The sequence below is a fragment of the Sporothrix brasiliensis genome (assembly GCF_000820605.1).
Source record: "Sporothrix brasiliensis 5110 chromosome Unknown Cont20, whole genome shotgun sequence".
Lineage (NCBI taxonomy): Eukaryota > Fungi > Ascomycota > Sordariomycetes > Ophiostomatales > Ophiostomataceae > Sporothrix > Sporothrix brasiliensis.
In genome coordinates, this window is record NW_024467139.1 from 3,589,311 (window position 1) to 3,601,379 (window position 12,069).

The 12,069-nt window shown below is 53.8% G+C and overlaps 3 protein-coding genes across 3 annotated transcripts; 1 reads left to right on the forward strand and 2 right to left on the reverse strand.

The window, feature by feature from the left end:
• Positions 1 to 167: 167 nt before the first annotated feature.
• On the reverse strand, positions 168 to 893 carry SPBR_07815 (translation initiation factor 5A; the record flags this gene model as incomplete). The annotated part of the gene is made up of 4 exons (XM_040766069.1): positions 168 to 235; positions 317 to 449; positions 569 to 835; positions 876 to 893. 4 exons carry the CDS (start codon positions 891 to 893, stop codon positions 168 to 170), a joined length of 486 nt encoding a protein of 161 aa, XP_040616958.1.
• Positions 894 to 2,587: 1,694 nt separating this feature from the next.
• SPBR_06755 (GARP complex subunit (Sac2)) lies at positions 2,588 to 4,799 on the forward strand (the record flags this gene model as incomplete). Its single annotated transcript, XM_040765011.1, has 3 exons — positions 2,588 to 3,068; positions 3,144 to 3,568; positions 3,639 to 4,799. The coding sequence occupies 3 exons, from the start codon at positions 2,588 to 2,590 to the stop codon at positions 4,797 to 4,799; spliced, it is 2,067 nt and encodes a 688-aa protein (XP_040616959.1).
• A 333-nt stretch (positions 4,800 to 5,132) lies between these two features.
• Positions 5,133 to 6,633, reverse strand: SPBR_08979 (uncharacterized protein; the record flags this gene model as incomplete). Its single annotated transcript, XM_040767105.1, has 3 exons — positions 5,133 to 6,169; positions 6,246 to 6,425; positions 6,492 to 6,633. The coding sequence occupies 3 exons, from the start codon at positions 6,631 to 6,633 to the stop codon at positions 5,133 to 5,135; spliced, it is 1,359 nt and encodes a 452-aa protein (XP_040616960.1).
• Positions 6,634 to 12,069: the final 5,436 nt, after the last annotated feature.

A 12,069-nucleotide genomic window follows, 5' to 3' on the forward strand; every position in this document is an offset into this window, starting at 1 on the left:
CGTCCGCTTGCCATGCAGAATCGGAACAAAGACCAATGCTGTGCCATTATCAGGAATCACGCAATCACAAGGAATCGTGTCCTGCCCGACAAGCAACGACTCCAACCAGAACGACACATCAGCAGCAACGAGGCAAGAAAAAAAGCAATAATCATAGCAAAAACTTTTTACGAGCGGGCAGCCTCCTTGGCGTCAATGGCAGCCTCCTCACCCATGGCGGTAAGAATGGTGACGTCTAAGACATGTTAGTATTCGGTCCATAGGCGCATCTGTGTGTGCATGTGATCCACATGCATCGGGTGGGAATATAACATACTGGTGTCCTTCTCCTCAGTCTTGAAGAGCTTGGTGATCTTCTCACCAACCTCACCGTCGGGCAGCTTGACGTCGTCCTTGGTGTCACCATCGTCGTTCATCAGCGAGAGGAAACCGTCGTCCGAGATGTCGAGCTGTGCGGTATGCGTTAGCAGGTAATCGAATTGAGACGGTCCTCGTGGCCTCGTGGCCCCGTGGCCCCGTGGTCTCGTGGTGTCATGGCCTCATGGCAGGGCGGAAAGATATAACTAACCAGCTGGTACTCGCTACGCTTGACGTTGGGGACGTCCATGTTGTGGGTGGACGGGCACAGCTCCTCAAGCTTCTTGCCAGTGAAGATGTCAATGGCGACAAGGTGGACCTTGGCGTGACCGTGCTTGCCGGTCTTGGAGGTCGACATGTCCACGATCTTGCAGGGACGGCCCTTGATGACGACGAAGCCGTTCTTTCTCAGGGCCGAGCACTGCATCGGGAAAGTGGCCGAAGCACCGGCATCGGCCGAGTCGAAGGTGTGCTCATGCTGGAGGGTAACATGTTAATATATGGAATCACTCGCATACATTATTGTTTTCGGCCATCGCAGCCAAGCGAACAGCCAAAAGAGCACAAAGAGTAGGAGAGAGTAGAAAATATAGAGAGAGAAACAATCGTAACAGTAGCATTCGATCGAGGACTGTCTTGGGTGGCGAGAAGGCGCAAGTTGGGTCCGTCGACTGGTTGTGATACGAGGCTTTGCTGCGGTCGAGCTGCATGTCCTTCGCATCAAAGCCAACAAATATGTGAAACAAAGACACAAGAGCGCCCATTGTCGAGATTTGGGCGCTGCTGAAGCAGAAAAACACGGACAATCCGGAGAGGGGCCTCTGCCTCTGCGATTTTCGCGATTGCGGGGTGATGATTTTCTCGATTTCTCTCTCTCATCCTTTCGCCCTTTTCGGCAGTGTACCTTGGGTCACGCGTAGCCACATGCTGCACTTCTTACCTGAGAATCGTCCGCCATTTTGACTGGGTTGAGGAAAAAAAGGTTGTTGACGACGAAAGAAAGATGGACAGTAGTAATGAGGGCGAGGTGGAAAAGTTTTGTGTTTGAACCAACTAGCAATGTTCAAGCCACGGAGAAGGAGAAGAAAAATATTGACTGAGGGAAGTCGGGGGAAGGCAAGGAAAATATAGGGTGGAGGGGAAAGAGCGAATGGTTTCCTAGGAAATTTTAAGAAGAGGGGCGGGGTGAAGGACTGTTTCTGTGGGTTTGTATTTTTTTTTTACAGGCTATTTTTTTTCGACAGTGGGGAGGCAACTAGATGGCAAGAACACCTCCATAGGAGGTCAGGTACTGGCAAGAGCGGCCTAGACAGAAGCGTCTGAGCCCGCTGTACTGGACAACAACCGAGTTTAGCAAAAGCGCAGAAACACAGTGAAGGCGATGAGGGCGCCAATCAGATCTAGCTAATGAGGGCGTCTGCGTTCCTCAGCGTCGGAAATCTTGACGCAGCCTCTCTTGTGTTAACCGTTTCTTTAGGTTTAGTTGGACTGTTCGATGTATTCATCGCCACGCCTAAAACTAGACAACTGCCTAGAAAGAGTCATACAGTTGCTCGAAAGGAGTCATATAATTGCTCGAGAGTAAGCAGCCTCGATACGCTTTCGTGTTGAAATAGGCCGCGGTCAGAATGACGAGCCGGCGTCCACGACAACGAAGCCACAATGCACTGGTTCGCAACGGAAACATGACAACAGCTGTTCAAGGACAGCACAACTTGGTTCTGTCTCGCATGCTTGGAACGGCGCAAGTGGTACGCGCTATTACATAAGTAATCCACATTGACAAAAAAGTGGAGCAAACCTGCATGCCCTTATGTAATCCGTGTTAAGACCGACATGTCGACTCGACGGTTTGCAGCGTCGCCGAGACAGCCTGAGCTCTGGCGCAGGGGCGCACTAGTCCCCTATTGGAGCTCCATACGACACAGAGTGCCTGATGCTGCTGAAGACAGCTGCTATCAAACACAACAGCACCTAGACGACAGAACACGACGACGATATACGGCAGCGGCACGAGAGCACGACTCCCACCTTTTGACGCCTTCTGACGCCTCTTTGTGCCTTCAGAGGCAATAGGCCGCTACTGTGGATGGGCTCGATTGCTGTTTGTTGCTGCGACGGGCGCAAGGCGTGAGCATCGCGCCTCTCGAAGCAACAGGTCTCCTTTTCCTCGACCCCCCCTTACTCGTCTGCGGTCGCTCCGAGCCCGGCCGCCAGCCTCGCTCTCACCATGTGGCTAGACCGTCTAGGCCATGCCGGTGGTGGGACCTCTCCGCAGAGCAATGGTAACCGATCCGGATCGCCCCTCCCGCGACGGCCATCGAGTGCGAGTCGAGGACCATACATGACATCACAACGACCAGCCCGGGGCTCGTCGCTCTCGCTCGTCTCCAACGACTCGACAACCTCGCTGCTTGCCTCTCGGAGGCAGAACGGATCCTCTTTGAAGCAGTCCACATCGGCAAAGTCCGTGACCGGGGACCCCAGAGCGCAAGACACGGCAGCCCTCGCACTGCTAGGAAGGCTCATCGGCGCGTCTCCAAAGGACAGTGGAGTAGAAGGCCCAGCGGAGAACCAAGACGAAGTGATTATTACAGACGAGGACCTCGAGGCAGACTTTGATTTTTCTGGTCTGACGTTACGGGAAATTGCCTGGGAGGTCCCGGTGCAGCGCCGGGGAAGTCTGCAAGCATCTCGCACGTCCGAGGATTGTATGTGCAATTGCCCATCTTTTACTCGGCGCGGTGGCCTCTGAATATGTGTTAACGCTTCTGTACGATCATTAGTGGACAAAGACCAAGCGAAGCTCGAAGATTTACACAAGTCTATCCGCGCCTGCGACGAGATATTAAACTCCGTCGAGACCAATTTGACCAGCTTCCGAAACGACCTCGGCCTGGTGTCGGCCGACATTGAGAATCTGCAATCCCGGTCCACGGCGCTCAATGTTCGCCTCGACAACCGAAAAGCAGTCGAAAAGGGTCTCTTTCCTGCAGTAGAGGACCTGAGCGTGTCACCCGACCTGGTTCACAAGATCGTGGACGGCCACATTGACGAACAGTGGGTCCAATGCCTTAAGGAAGTGGACAAGCGGACAGCGTCACTGCGCTCGTCTACGAACATTCAGCAACCGGGTGATAGGCAGCAGGGCTCAAACCTCATCAAGGCCGCCACAGATCTTTTACCGCTGTTGGACAAGCTGGTTCTCAAGGTAGGTCGCTGTAGCCCAATATCTACCGCAAGACCCCTACATCTCCACGTACTAACATCGCGCTCGCCAGGCCATCGAGCGAATACGAGACTTTCTCGTGGCCCAGATCAAGGCGCTGCGGTCCCCGCACATCAATGCGCAGATTATCCAGCAGCAAAGCTTCATCAAGTTCAAAGACCTCTTCACCTTTCTGCATAAACACCATGCAGTCCTTGCCGACGAAATCTGCTTGGCATACATGAACACCATGAGGTGGTACTACAGCAACCAGTTCGCCCGGTACGCCAAATCGCTCGAGAAACTCAAGATGCACATATTGGATAAAAACGACGTTTTGGGCCATGACGACCATCTGTCACGGAGAAGCGCCGCCAAGGTGAGCGGTCCGCCACACGACGCTTTCAGCCTTGGCCGGCGCATCGATCTCCTCAAGGGCCCTAACCAGGTGGCCCTGTCCTCGTACATGGCCGAGGACGACAAGTCGACGCACTACCTCGAAGTGCCTTTCCGCCACTTCAACCTCGCGCTCGTCGACAATGCCACGGCCGAATACTCGTTTATGGCATCCTTTTTCTCACCTGCTCTATCCTTCTCCACCATTGCGCGGCACTTTAACTACACCTTTGAGCCGACCTTCCAGCTCGGCCAGACGCTGACGCGCGGGCTTATCGGCGAGACATACGACTGCCTCGGCGTCTTGTTGTGCATCCGACTCAATCAGCACTTTGCCTTTGAGCTGCAGCGGCGCAAGATACCAGCCGTCGACGGCTATAACAACGCCACCAACATGCTACTGTGGCCGCGCTTCCAGGTGATTATGGACCATCACTGCGAGAGCATGCATAGCCTGGCCGGCAGCGGAAATAGCACAATCTTAGCGAGCGGCAATGCGGGCGGTGGTGGCAGCGCAGCTGCCGCCTCGGCGGCACCACACGTCGTCACGCAGCGTTTTGGCCAGCTGCTGCACGGCATCCTGGCCCTGAGCACCGAGGCCGGCGACGACGAGCCCGTGGTGACGAGTATGCTGCGGCTGCGGAACGAGGTCGAAGCATTCCTCACAAAGTACAGCCAAGTGTGCTTCGGCAAGGACAAGCGCCGGCGCGAGCGGTTCCTGTACAACAACTACTCGCTGGTGCTGACCATTATCAGCGACGTGCACGGCGGCAAGCTTGCGGCCGAGCAGAAACAACACATTGAAGCTCTCAAGATGGCGTTTCAAGAGGGGGCATGAATCTGGAGTTAGTGCTTTGCAGCATGTTTGGTTTATTTCTTTTGTCCAGTTAATTCATACGCGCTCTCGTTTCCTCTGCTTATTTTTTCTTGATGGCGTGTCTGATTTCCATTGGCGGTGTTTCTATATAAATACTTGGCGGTCTATAAAAATACACAACTGTATACTCGTTTTCCATTGTAGCCTCGTGAGACAGCAGTATCAATAAAACTTTCGTTACCTGTGAGATTCAACAAACAGCACAAAACTGAAGGAATATAACATCTGTCTATATAGCAGCAACGGTATATATAATTGACAAAACAGGCGAACGTAGAAACAGAAGTAGGCACACTAGCCAATGTATATACCGACGCGTGACAAAAGTGACGACATTTTTGCGACCGGGCCAGTGAGGAACGAGCTTCCCCCTCCAACACTGGCACCTGAACGGCGCAGGGCAACGGCAACAACACCCACGAGCACGGCAACACCGACGGCCCGCATGGGGCCTCTGTACTGCCACAGAATCTGCCGGACCCGCGCCACTTGCTGCCGCCGCCGTTCGGCTGTCTCCAGCTCGCGCACATGCTCGTGGAACAGCCGCTCGCCATCGGCTACTGTCAAGCCAGAGGCCAAGGGCTTGTCGGCTGCGCTTTCAGGTCTGCTCTTTGACTGTGCAGTCGCACGATCGTCCGCCGTCTTCAAAACAGAAGACGCAGCGATAGACCGCCACGCTGGCAGCGTATGCGCGGGGTAGTCGTTTGCAAGCTGCGCAGCATCGGCAATGAGATCGTCTAGCAGTGGAGACGATGCGTTGCCGCTCTCCTCACTAAAGTTTTCGTTAGTGCCCCGGTCGCCGCCTGTCCGACCCGGTAATTTGGACAGAACGTGGTGGAGCATCTCTGGCTCGTCGGCCGGTGTGGCAAATAAGGCCTCGCGGTGTGCACGCACAATAGCCGCGAACAGATATAGCGAAAACGCAGGCGGGCGGGCCAGCAGTACGTCAAACAGGCGCGCAATAGCACCGAGAGATTGTACGTCGTGGGCGTACATGGTGAGGGTGCCGCTGAGGGCAAAAAAAGGCCGCGGGTGCTGTGCAAGTCGCAAATGGTTCCAGAGCGGCGGGTCGGCCATTCGTAGTATGTCCGGCAGCAACAGGAGCTGCTGGACGGCAGCATCAATGGTGGGCAACATAAAGTCGCGGATGCGCAGGACAGCCAAACGGGCAACGGTCGGCGTCCGCAGATGGGGAGGGAGTACCAGCAAGAAGACCTGGCAGATATCGTGGAAGCCTTGGAAGTAGCACAAGTAGGGGTAACGGCGCAAGACCTCGATAATCAGCGCCGATAAGGCCTTCTTTTGGCGAGCTTCCTCAGCATCGTTGGCGTCTAGTTTCTATAGATTAATACGACTGGTCTGTCGCGCGAAAATCAGAATACAAGGCCAGGGAGGGGAAGGTCATACGCGTTGGGTAGTAAACAAAAGCACGGTTGACGTCCAACTGGACCTGTTCCTCGTCTCGATGAGGAGGGAGACTCTCCCAGGAGCCGCTGTCCTCTTTCTTTGAGATACCTGCCATAGCCGACGCCGCCTCCACGTCGGCATGACCCTCAGCGTCGAGAGGAATTCCTAGGAGTACCGGCCCTTTGAGGAGTTAGCAACCGACGAGTAGAAACACGTGGTGGGATGCCAACAATAGTATCCACTTACATGCTATTTGGCGTAACTCGTCTGTAAGAAAACCGCCCGCGGAGCCTGCCAATTTCTGAAGCTGGGCAAAGTCGCCAAGCACACAAGCATCACGGACTTCCTGCTTTTTTGCGGTCACGGCGGGATCGTCTTTCACCGGCATTTCAGTCTTTTCACTTCTGCTCACAGAGAGCGATGATGACTGCCGCGACGCCGTTACACGGCCACCATTTCGTTGTGGTACTATTTTGGGGATATCGTCATGTGTGTCGTTCTTCTCGCCGGGGCCATTTTCGTGAAGGAGAAGGATGCTTTGTTGTTGATGTGACTTTTCTTCAAATACCCCATTCAGAGAGGTATTCTCTATTTGCTTGCTATCGGAAGTGGCAGCCTTTTCTGTTGCAGAACGAGCCGCCTCGGTGCTGCCGCCAGAGCCACCTTCTGCTGAAGCCATAACAGCCTGTGTATCTTGCGGTGCTATTGTCGGCCCAGTCCTCAACGGTCGGAACTACCGCCCCTCACATTCCCTTCCGTTGAATCAACTAAGGGAAGTGGTTGGTGCTGCACGATGTCCTGATTCAGGACACAGTTCACGCTCTTTTTGGAGTTTTTTTTCCCTGCCAGACGACGAAATGTTTGGGGCTTGAAGAGCAAACAGTGCTTAAAGATACAGGGATCAGTGCGTCCGGCGTGGCTGTCCTGCAGGATGCACAACTGTCGTCGGCCTGGACATCCAATGGACATATATGGACAGAATCGCTTGTGTGTCTGGAGGCGTCGTAAGATCTATGTTGGTTGTACAAAAGGCACCATCCGGTTTGTGCCAAAGAAGAAGGAAGATCTCCAATGCGATGACAAACGCCCCAACGTACGCCAAACAAAACTCAGATGCCGTTACGCAGAGAAGAACAAGCTCGTTAATTGACGGCGACCCGGTGATCGGCTTCGGAAGCTGCGCGTACCCGCGTCGGGGGGGAGTATTACTCCCGTAGATACTTGGCTCGAGACGAGCAGACGGACGAGAAGACGGACGTGCATGCAGCGTGCTGGTGCGTGTTGTTGTGTGCGGTCGAAGTCGGTCGACGCGTGAGGTCTGAGGGAGAGTGAAGCCATGACGTGTGGTTTTCCCAGAACCACTACGGGACAGACGGTAATACAGACCGGACAGTGGACTGGGGGACTGTGGGTTGGTGTGGAGTGAATAGGACAAGCAAGTTAGCAGTGTGGGAACAGTTTGGTCCACTGCTAGCGATATTTGTGCACTGTAATTAACCAACGCCAGGACGAGTTAACGATCGTTTCAGGGTTGCCTAAGCCTCTAAGAAGAGCCCTGACTTGCCCCACCAGAGCTGTTTTACGATGTATTTGCGCCAGATCCTGCACTACTAATTAGAGCTTCCGGAGGGAGCAGCTTGGTGACCACGAGCGTTAGTTTAGCGGCATAATACGTATCTTATTAGCAATCTTCAGTGCGCGGCAATACATCTGTAAATACGACGGCCGTAAGGTACGAGATGCCTTGGGCAGCAGCTCGCTTCGCTTCGAACCTGATCGATCTTCAAGACCGAATCAGGTCTTCATGGAAGCAGATGCCAAGCCGTACAGCCAGGCTATATGGCAAGATACGTCCAGATCTTGTCCGCCCTCCAGACCTTGTCCGCCCTCCAGACCGATGTTCGAGCCACTTGTGTGATTCAGTGCGCTCCACTGCCCTTAAAGTGAGGATCGCTGCAGCAGGTGCCACAGCGCCTGCGCCCCATACACACAGCCTGGCTCAGGCCCAGACCAAACAGCCATGTGCCGACCTCTCAGTCGCATGAATGGATTGCCCAGTGCCCACCCCCTTGTCTGCTGCATGTTCCTTTCCGACTTCTTTCCCCTCGCATCCGTCCCCGCCGTCCGTAACTCCCCTCTGTTCGCAAACGCAGATGACAGATCAAATATGACTCGTCATCTGGGTCCCAACGGCGACACCCAGGTGTTAACATCAGTGCGGTGTTTCGTTCTGCTCTGGCGTTCCTCGACGTGTCTCTCTCTTTATAACGTAATACGGCGTGCGGTCATGCTCTGCCGCATATTATCACATCTCGCTCAACGTGCTGACATTGTTGTCGAGGATCGAGGATCGAGGATCGAGGACCATGCGGCTTCTCTTGCGGTCGGAAGACGGCCGGCCGGTTGTCCATGGTCCCAAATCGTATTTGTTTCTTTTCCCTCGTATCCCCTTGTTCGCCTCGAGGCACCTTGGCGGCCAGCATCAATTTGGCAGATCCGAAAGCAGTTGGCCGTTTGCTGAAGAAACAAAAAGTCGAAAATGAGGTCCAAGGGCTAGGGCTGGTCGAAAATGCAGGGGTCTAGAGCGACCGATGAGGCGACACGGCTACATCCAGTCTAAAAACCCGCAACCGAGCGCGACGGGTCGCCTCGGTGGCCCGGAGAATGTGCAGGGCTGTACCGGCAGCCTTAGTGTGTGGTGTGAGAAACGAGAATTCGAGAAACAAGGACGGGGACTTTCATGGTCCGCAATATGGCAGGTCCTGTTGCTCCCATTGTTCGAACCTATTGTCTCTTTTAGTTTCTGTTCTCCCTGCAGCAGAACCAAAGAGCCAAAGAGCCAAAGAGCCAAAGTACCAAAGAGTCCTTGTTTCTGGACCACAATCTGCATGCTCGGACGATGCAACCTAGCCGTTACGAAATGGAAACAAGTCTCGAGGCTACCATCGGCTGTTGAGTCGTACGTCGTAGCCTTTGCGCCTGGCAAATCGAATTCCTTCTTCAGTTTTCGGCACGTCTTTTGGTCGCAAAGGAGACAAACTCACACCTTAACCACTTGCCGGCCGCTATACAGGTGCTTGCTGAAGAGCTGGGGCAATGACCTGATGTCGTGTGCAAGAAAAGCAGAAGGATGATGTGTCAAGCAGGAAAGGGGCGTGGGAAGCGTGCAGAGTCGTAGCACTGCGTAGAGCGGGGACGAGACGAAGTAGCCGAAGTAAGTAGCGAATCGGTGGGTAGGGCAAAGCAACCAGAACGGGCAGTCTAAGCCAGCCCTCATTGCCTGGCATGGTGTCTTCCTTTCGTCCTGGCCTCTAGATACGATGGCCTGCACGCGCCACAAAGCACAAGCATGCACTCACTCACCCTGGTCCCTTGTCCACAGTCCATTGATTTATTTGGTTGAAACGGACCGTCCTCAGATGATTGCCCTTTATACGACGTAGTGACGGAGACTGTCTGTGGTTTGTATTGTTCCTCAGGTGGCGTAGGAGGGCGAAGGCTTGCCGTTTGGAAGACGATGCCTGCGTCGATCCATGCAGAAGGTGTTTGTTTGCGCCGCGTGCAGAGCGGGACACAGAACCAGAGCAAAGCTTGTTCCGTCAAAAGGGTGAGCAGCAAATGATGTGAGCTGCTTGCAGAAAATGCAGGATGCTTTGCGACATGTAAACGCGGGTAGTGGGCTGCGGATAGCGGAAAGCAGCGTTCACAGCAAGCCTGCATAGAGATTCAGATCCGAGGAGGAAACGAGGGTAGACGAGGGTAGACGAGGGGCATACTTGTCCCTCCTCTCTCCTTCCTAAACCGATCCACAAAGTCCTCGACAACAACACAGGAAAGAACGATGAGTTGAGGTTAAACAACACGAGAAACCAGGAAAGAACGACTGCGTTTTGAACGAACCAATTGTCACGCCGCTTAGCTCAACCTAAGCTCCCCCGTTCCCCGCCATATGCGCCTTCCCTTTTCATGTGCGCAGTAATTACTACTACTTAGTATCCAACTTGTGAGATTTTGCCGTGCTTGTCCGCCGCCTCTCACACACACAAAGACTGGGCCTTGTGCGCAGGGTCGAGCCCACACCACGACCGACAATCCCTCCGCTCCTTCCACATCGTTGCTTAGTTGCTGCCTTACGTGCACCGAGTGCGCGACTTCCTTCCTCGCTCCTCGCATGCGCGTTTTACCGCCTTGCTCTTGGTTGGAACAAACAACATCATCGTGCCGCGGCGTTTCGAAAGTTCCTGTGTGTACCTGAGGGCAGCGAGAAGGAGCACTAACCTGGCCCTTTCCTCGCCGCAACCTTCACGGCAAGATCTGGCCGCATCGCGCTTTCCCACGAAAAATATATGAGACACATCACGTAAAGGCACGACCGCATATATAGTCACGCATAGCGAGCGCCTCTTGTAAGCTTCCTCCTTTCATCTTGACACAACGTCTACTTTGTCGGCTCTGCCTCCCTCTCTCCCTCCCCCTCTCTATTATTCTTCCATTAATCTCCAACAACGCGTCCATTAATCGTTCCCCCGCATCCGCTCATCGTTCATCTCCGGCCCAATTCCATCTCCAAATCTCGTCCGACAGTAGGCAGCTCCGGCACCTGCTTCGACGCATCCCCATCACGATCAACAAACGCAGCACGCCCATCTCGCGCCAGGGCTAGCTTCTCTACGCGAGCTTGTGGTCCCCAGCGACCGAGACGCGCAGGGTCCCTGGCTGAAACCCCGGCGCGGCCTCGTCCTCCACAGATCCCTTGTCTTGGGCTGTTCGGCTGCCGCTGTGCTTGTCTAGGTAGCTTCCGCCCCCTTTTGTTCACCGATCCCATCCCCTCGCCCCTCCATGGTCATACAGCGTGTCATTGCTACCCCCTTCCTCTTTCTTCTGTTGCCCTGTCGCTTCTACTGGTCCTCCTGTGCTCCGTACACCTACTGTCTTTCGTTGTGTATCTTCGATCTCTTTTGTCACCCCTTGTCCTCGTCTTCTTTTTTTGTCCTTTGTTCCCCGTTCCTACCTGACCACTTCAACGTCACCTCCGTGCTCCCGGCTTCGTTGTATCTGGCCTGCCTGGCCTGCCTGGCCTGCCTGGCCACGGACATGTATCGAGGCTGCCTTTGAGCCGTTTTCCGTTTCCTTAACATTTATGTTCGTTTCCTTTACGTCCATGTTGTCTTGTGTAACTTCTCTTCCACTTCTCCCAGAGCCCCGTCCGTCGTCTCGTCTTGCCCTCTACCTTGGTACCATCCTCCTGTTGTCCGTCTTTGTTTTATTTTGTCATCTCTCCCCAACTTTTACGGCTGCTGCAATTGCTACTTGTTGATATTCTTTGCTGAGCACTTCTATGCACAATCGTGCCGATGGAGACTTTCTCTCATCTCTCTCTACGAAGCCCCCCTCCTGAGTCCTTGCGTATTCAGAAATCCCGCCCCTCTCTCGTTTATTTGCAGCTCTGCCGCCCATTGGCGAGGAGCTGCTTTGTAAGAGGGGCAGCAGCTCACTCTTCCTGGAAATCCTTGTGCGCTTTGAGTTTTTTTTTCTCACTGTGTTTTACTCTTCACTTACCTGCCGTGTTGTTTTATGCACGTCACTTTCACTAATCCATTCTTTTCAATCCATCCCTCCTTGCCCACTTCAGTGCGTCCTTTCTTTCTCAGCCTATGCTCCAAGTGGTGGTAAAAACACGACCTTGACTCCCTGCTCTTAAACAAACACCTACACAAAATGATGTGATATCGCAAGTGGATTGTTTTTATGTATGCTTTTACCATGCTACTTAATGTCAAAGACGTACAACGTGATCTAACTGTTACCTAGACACCATATTGTC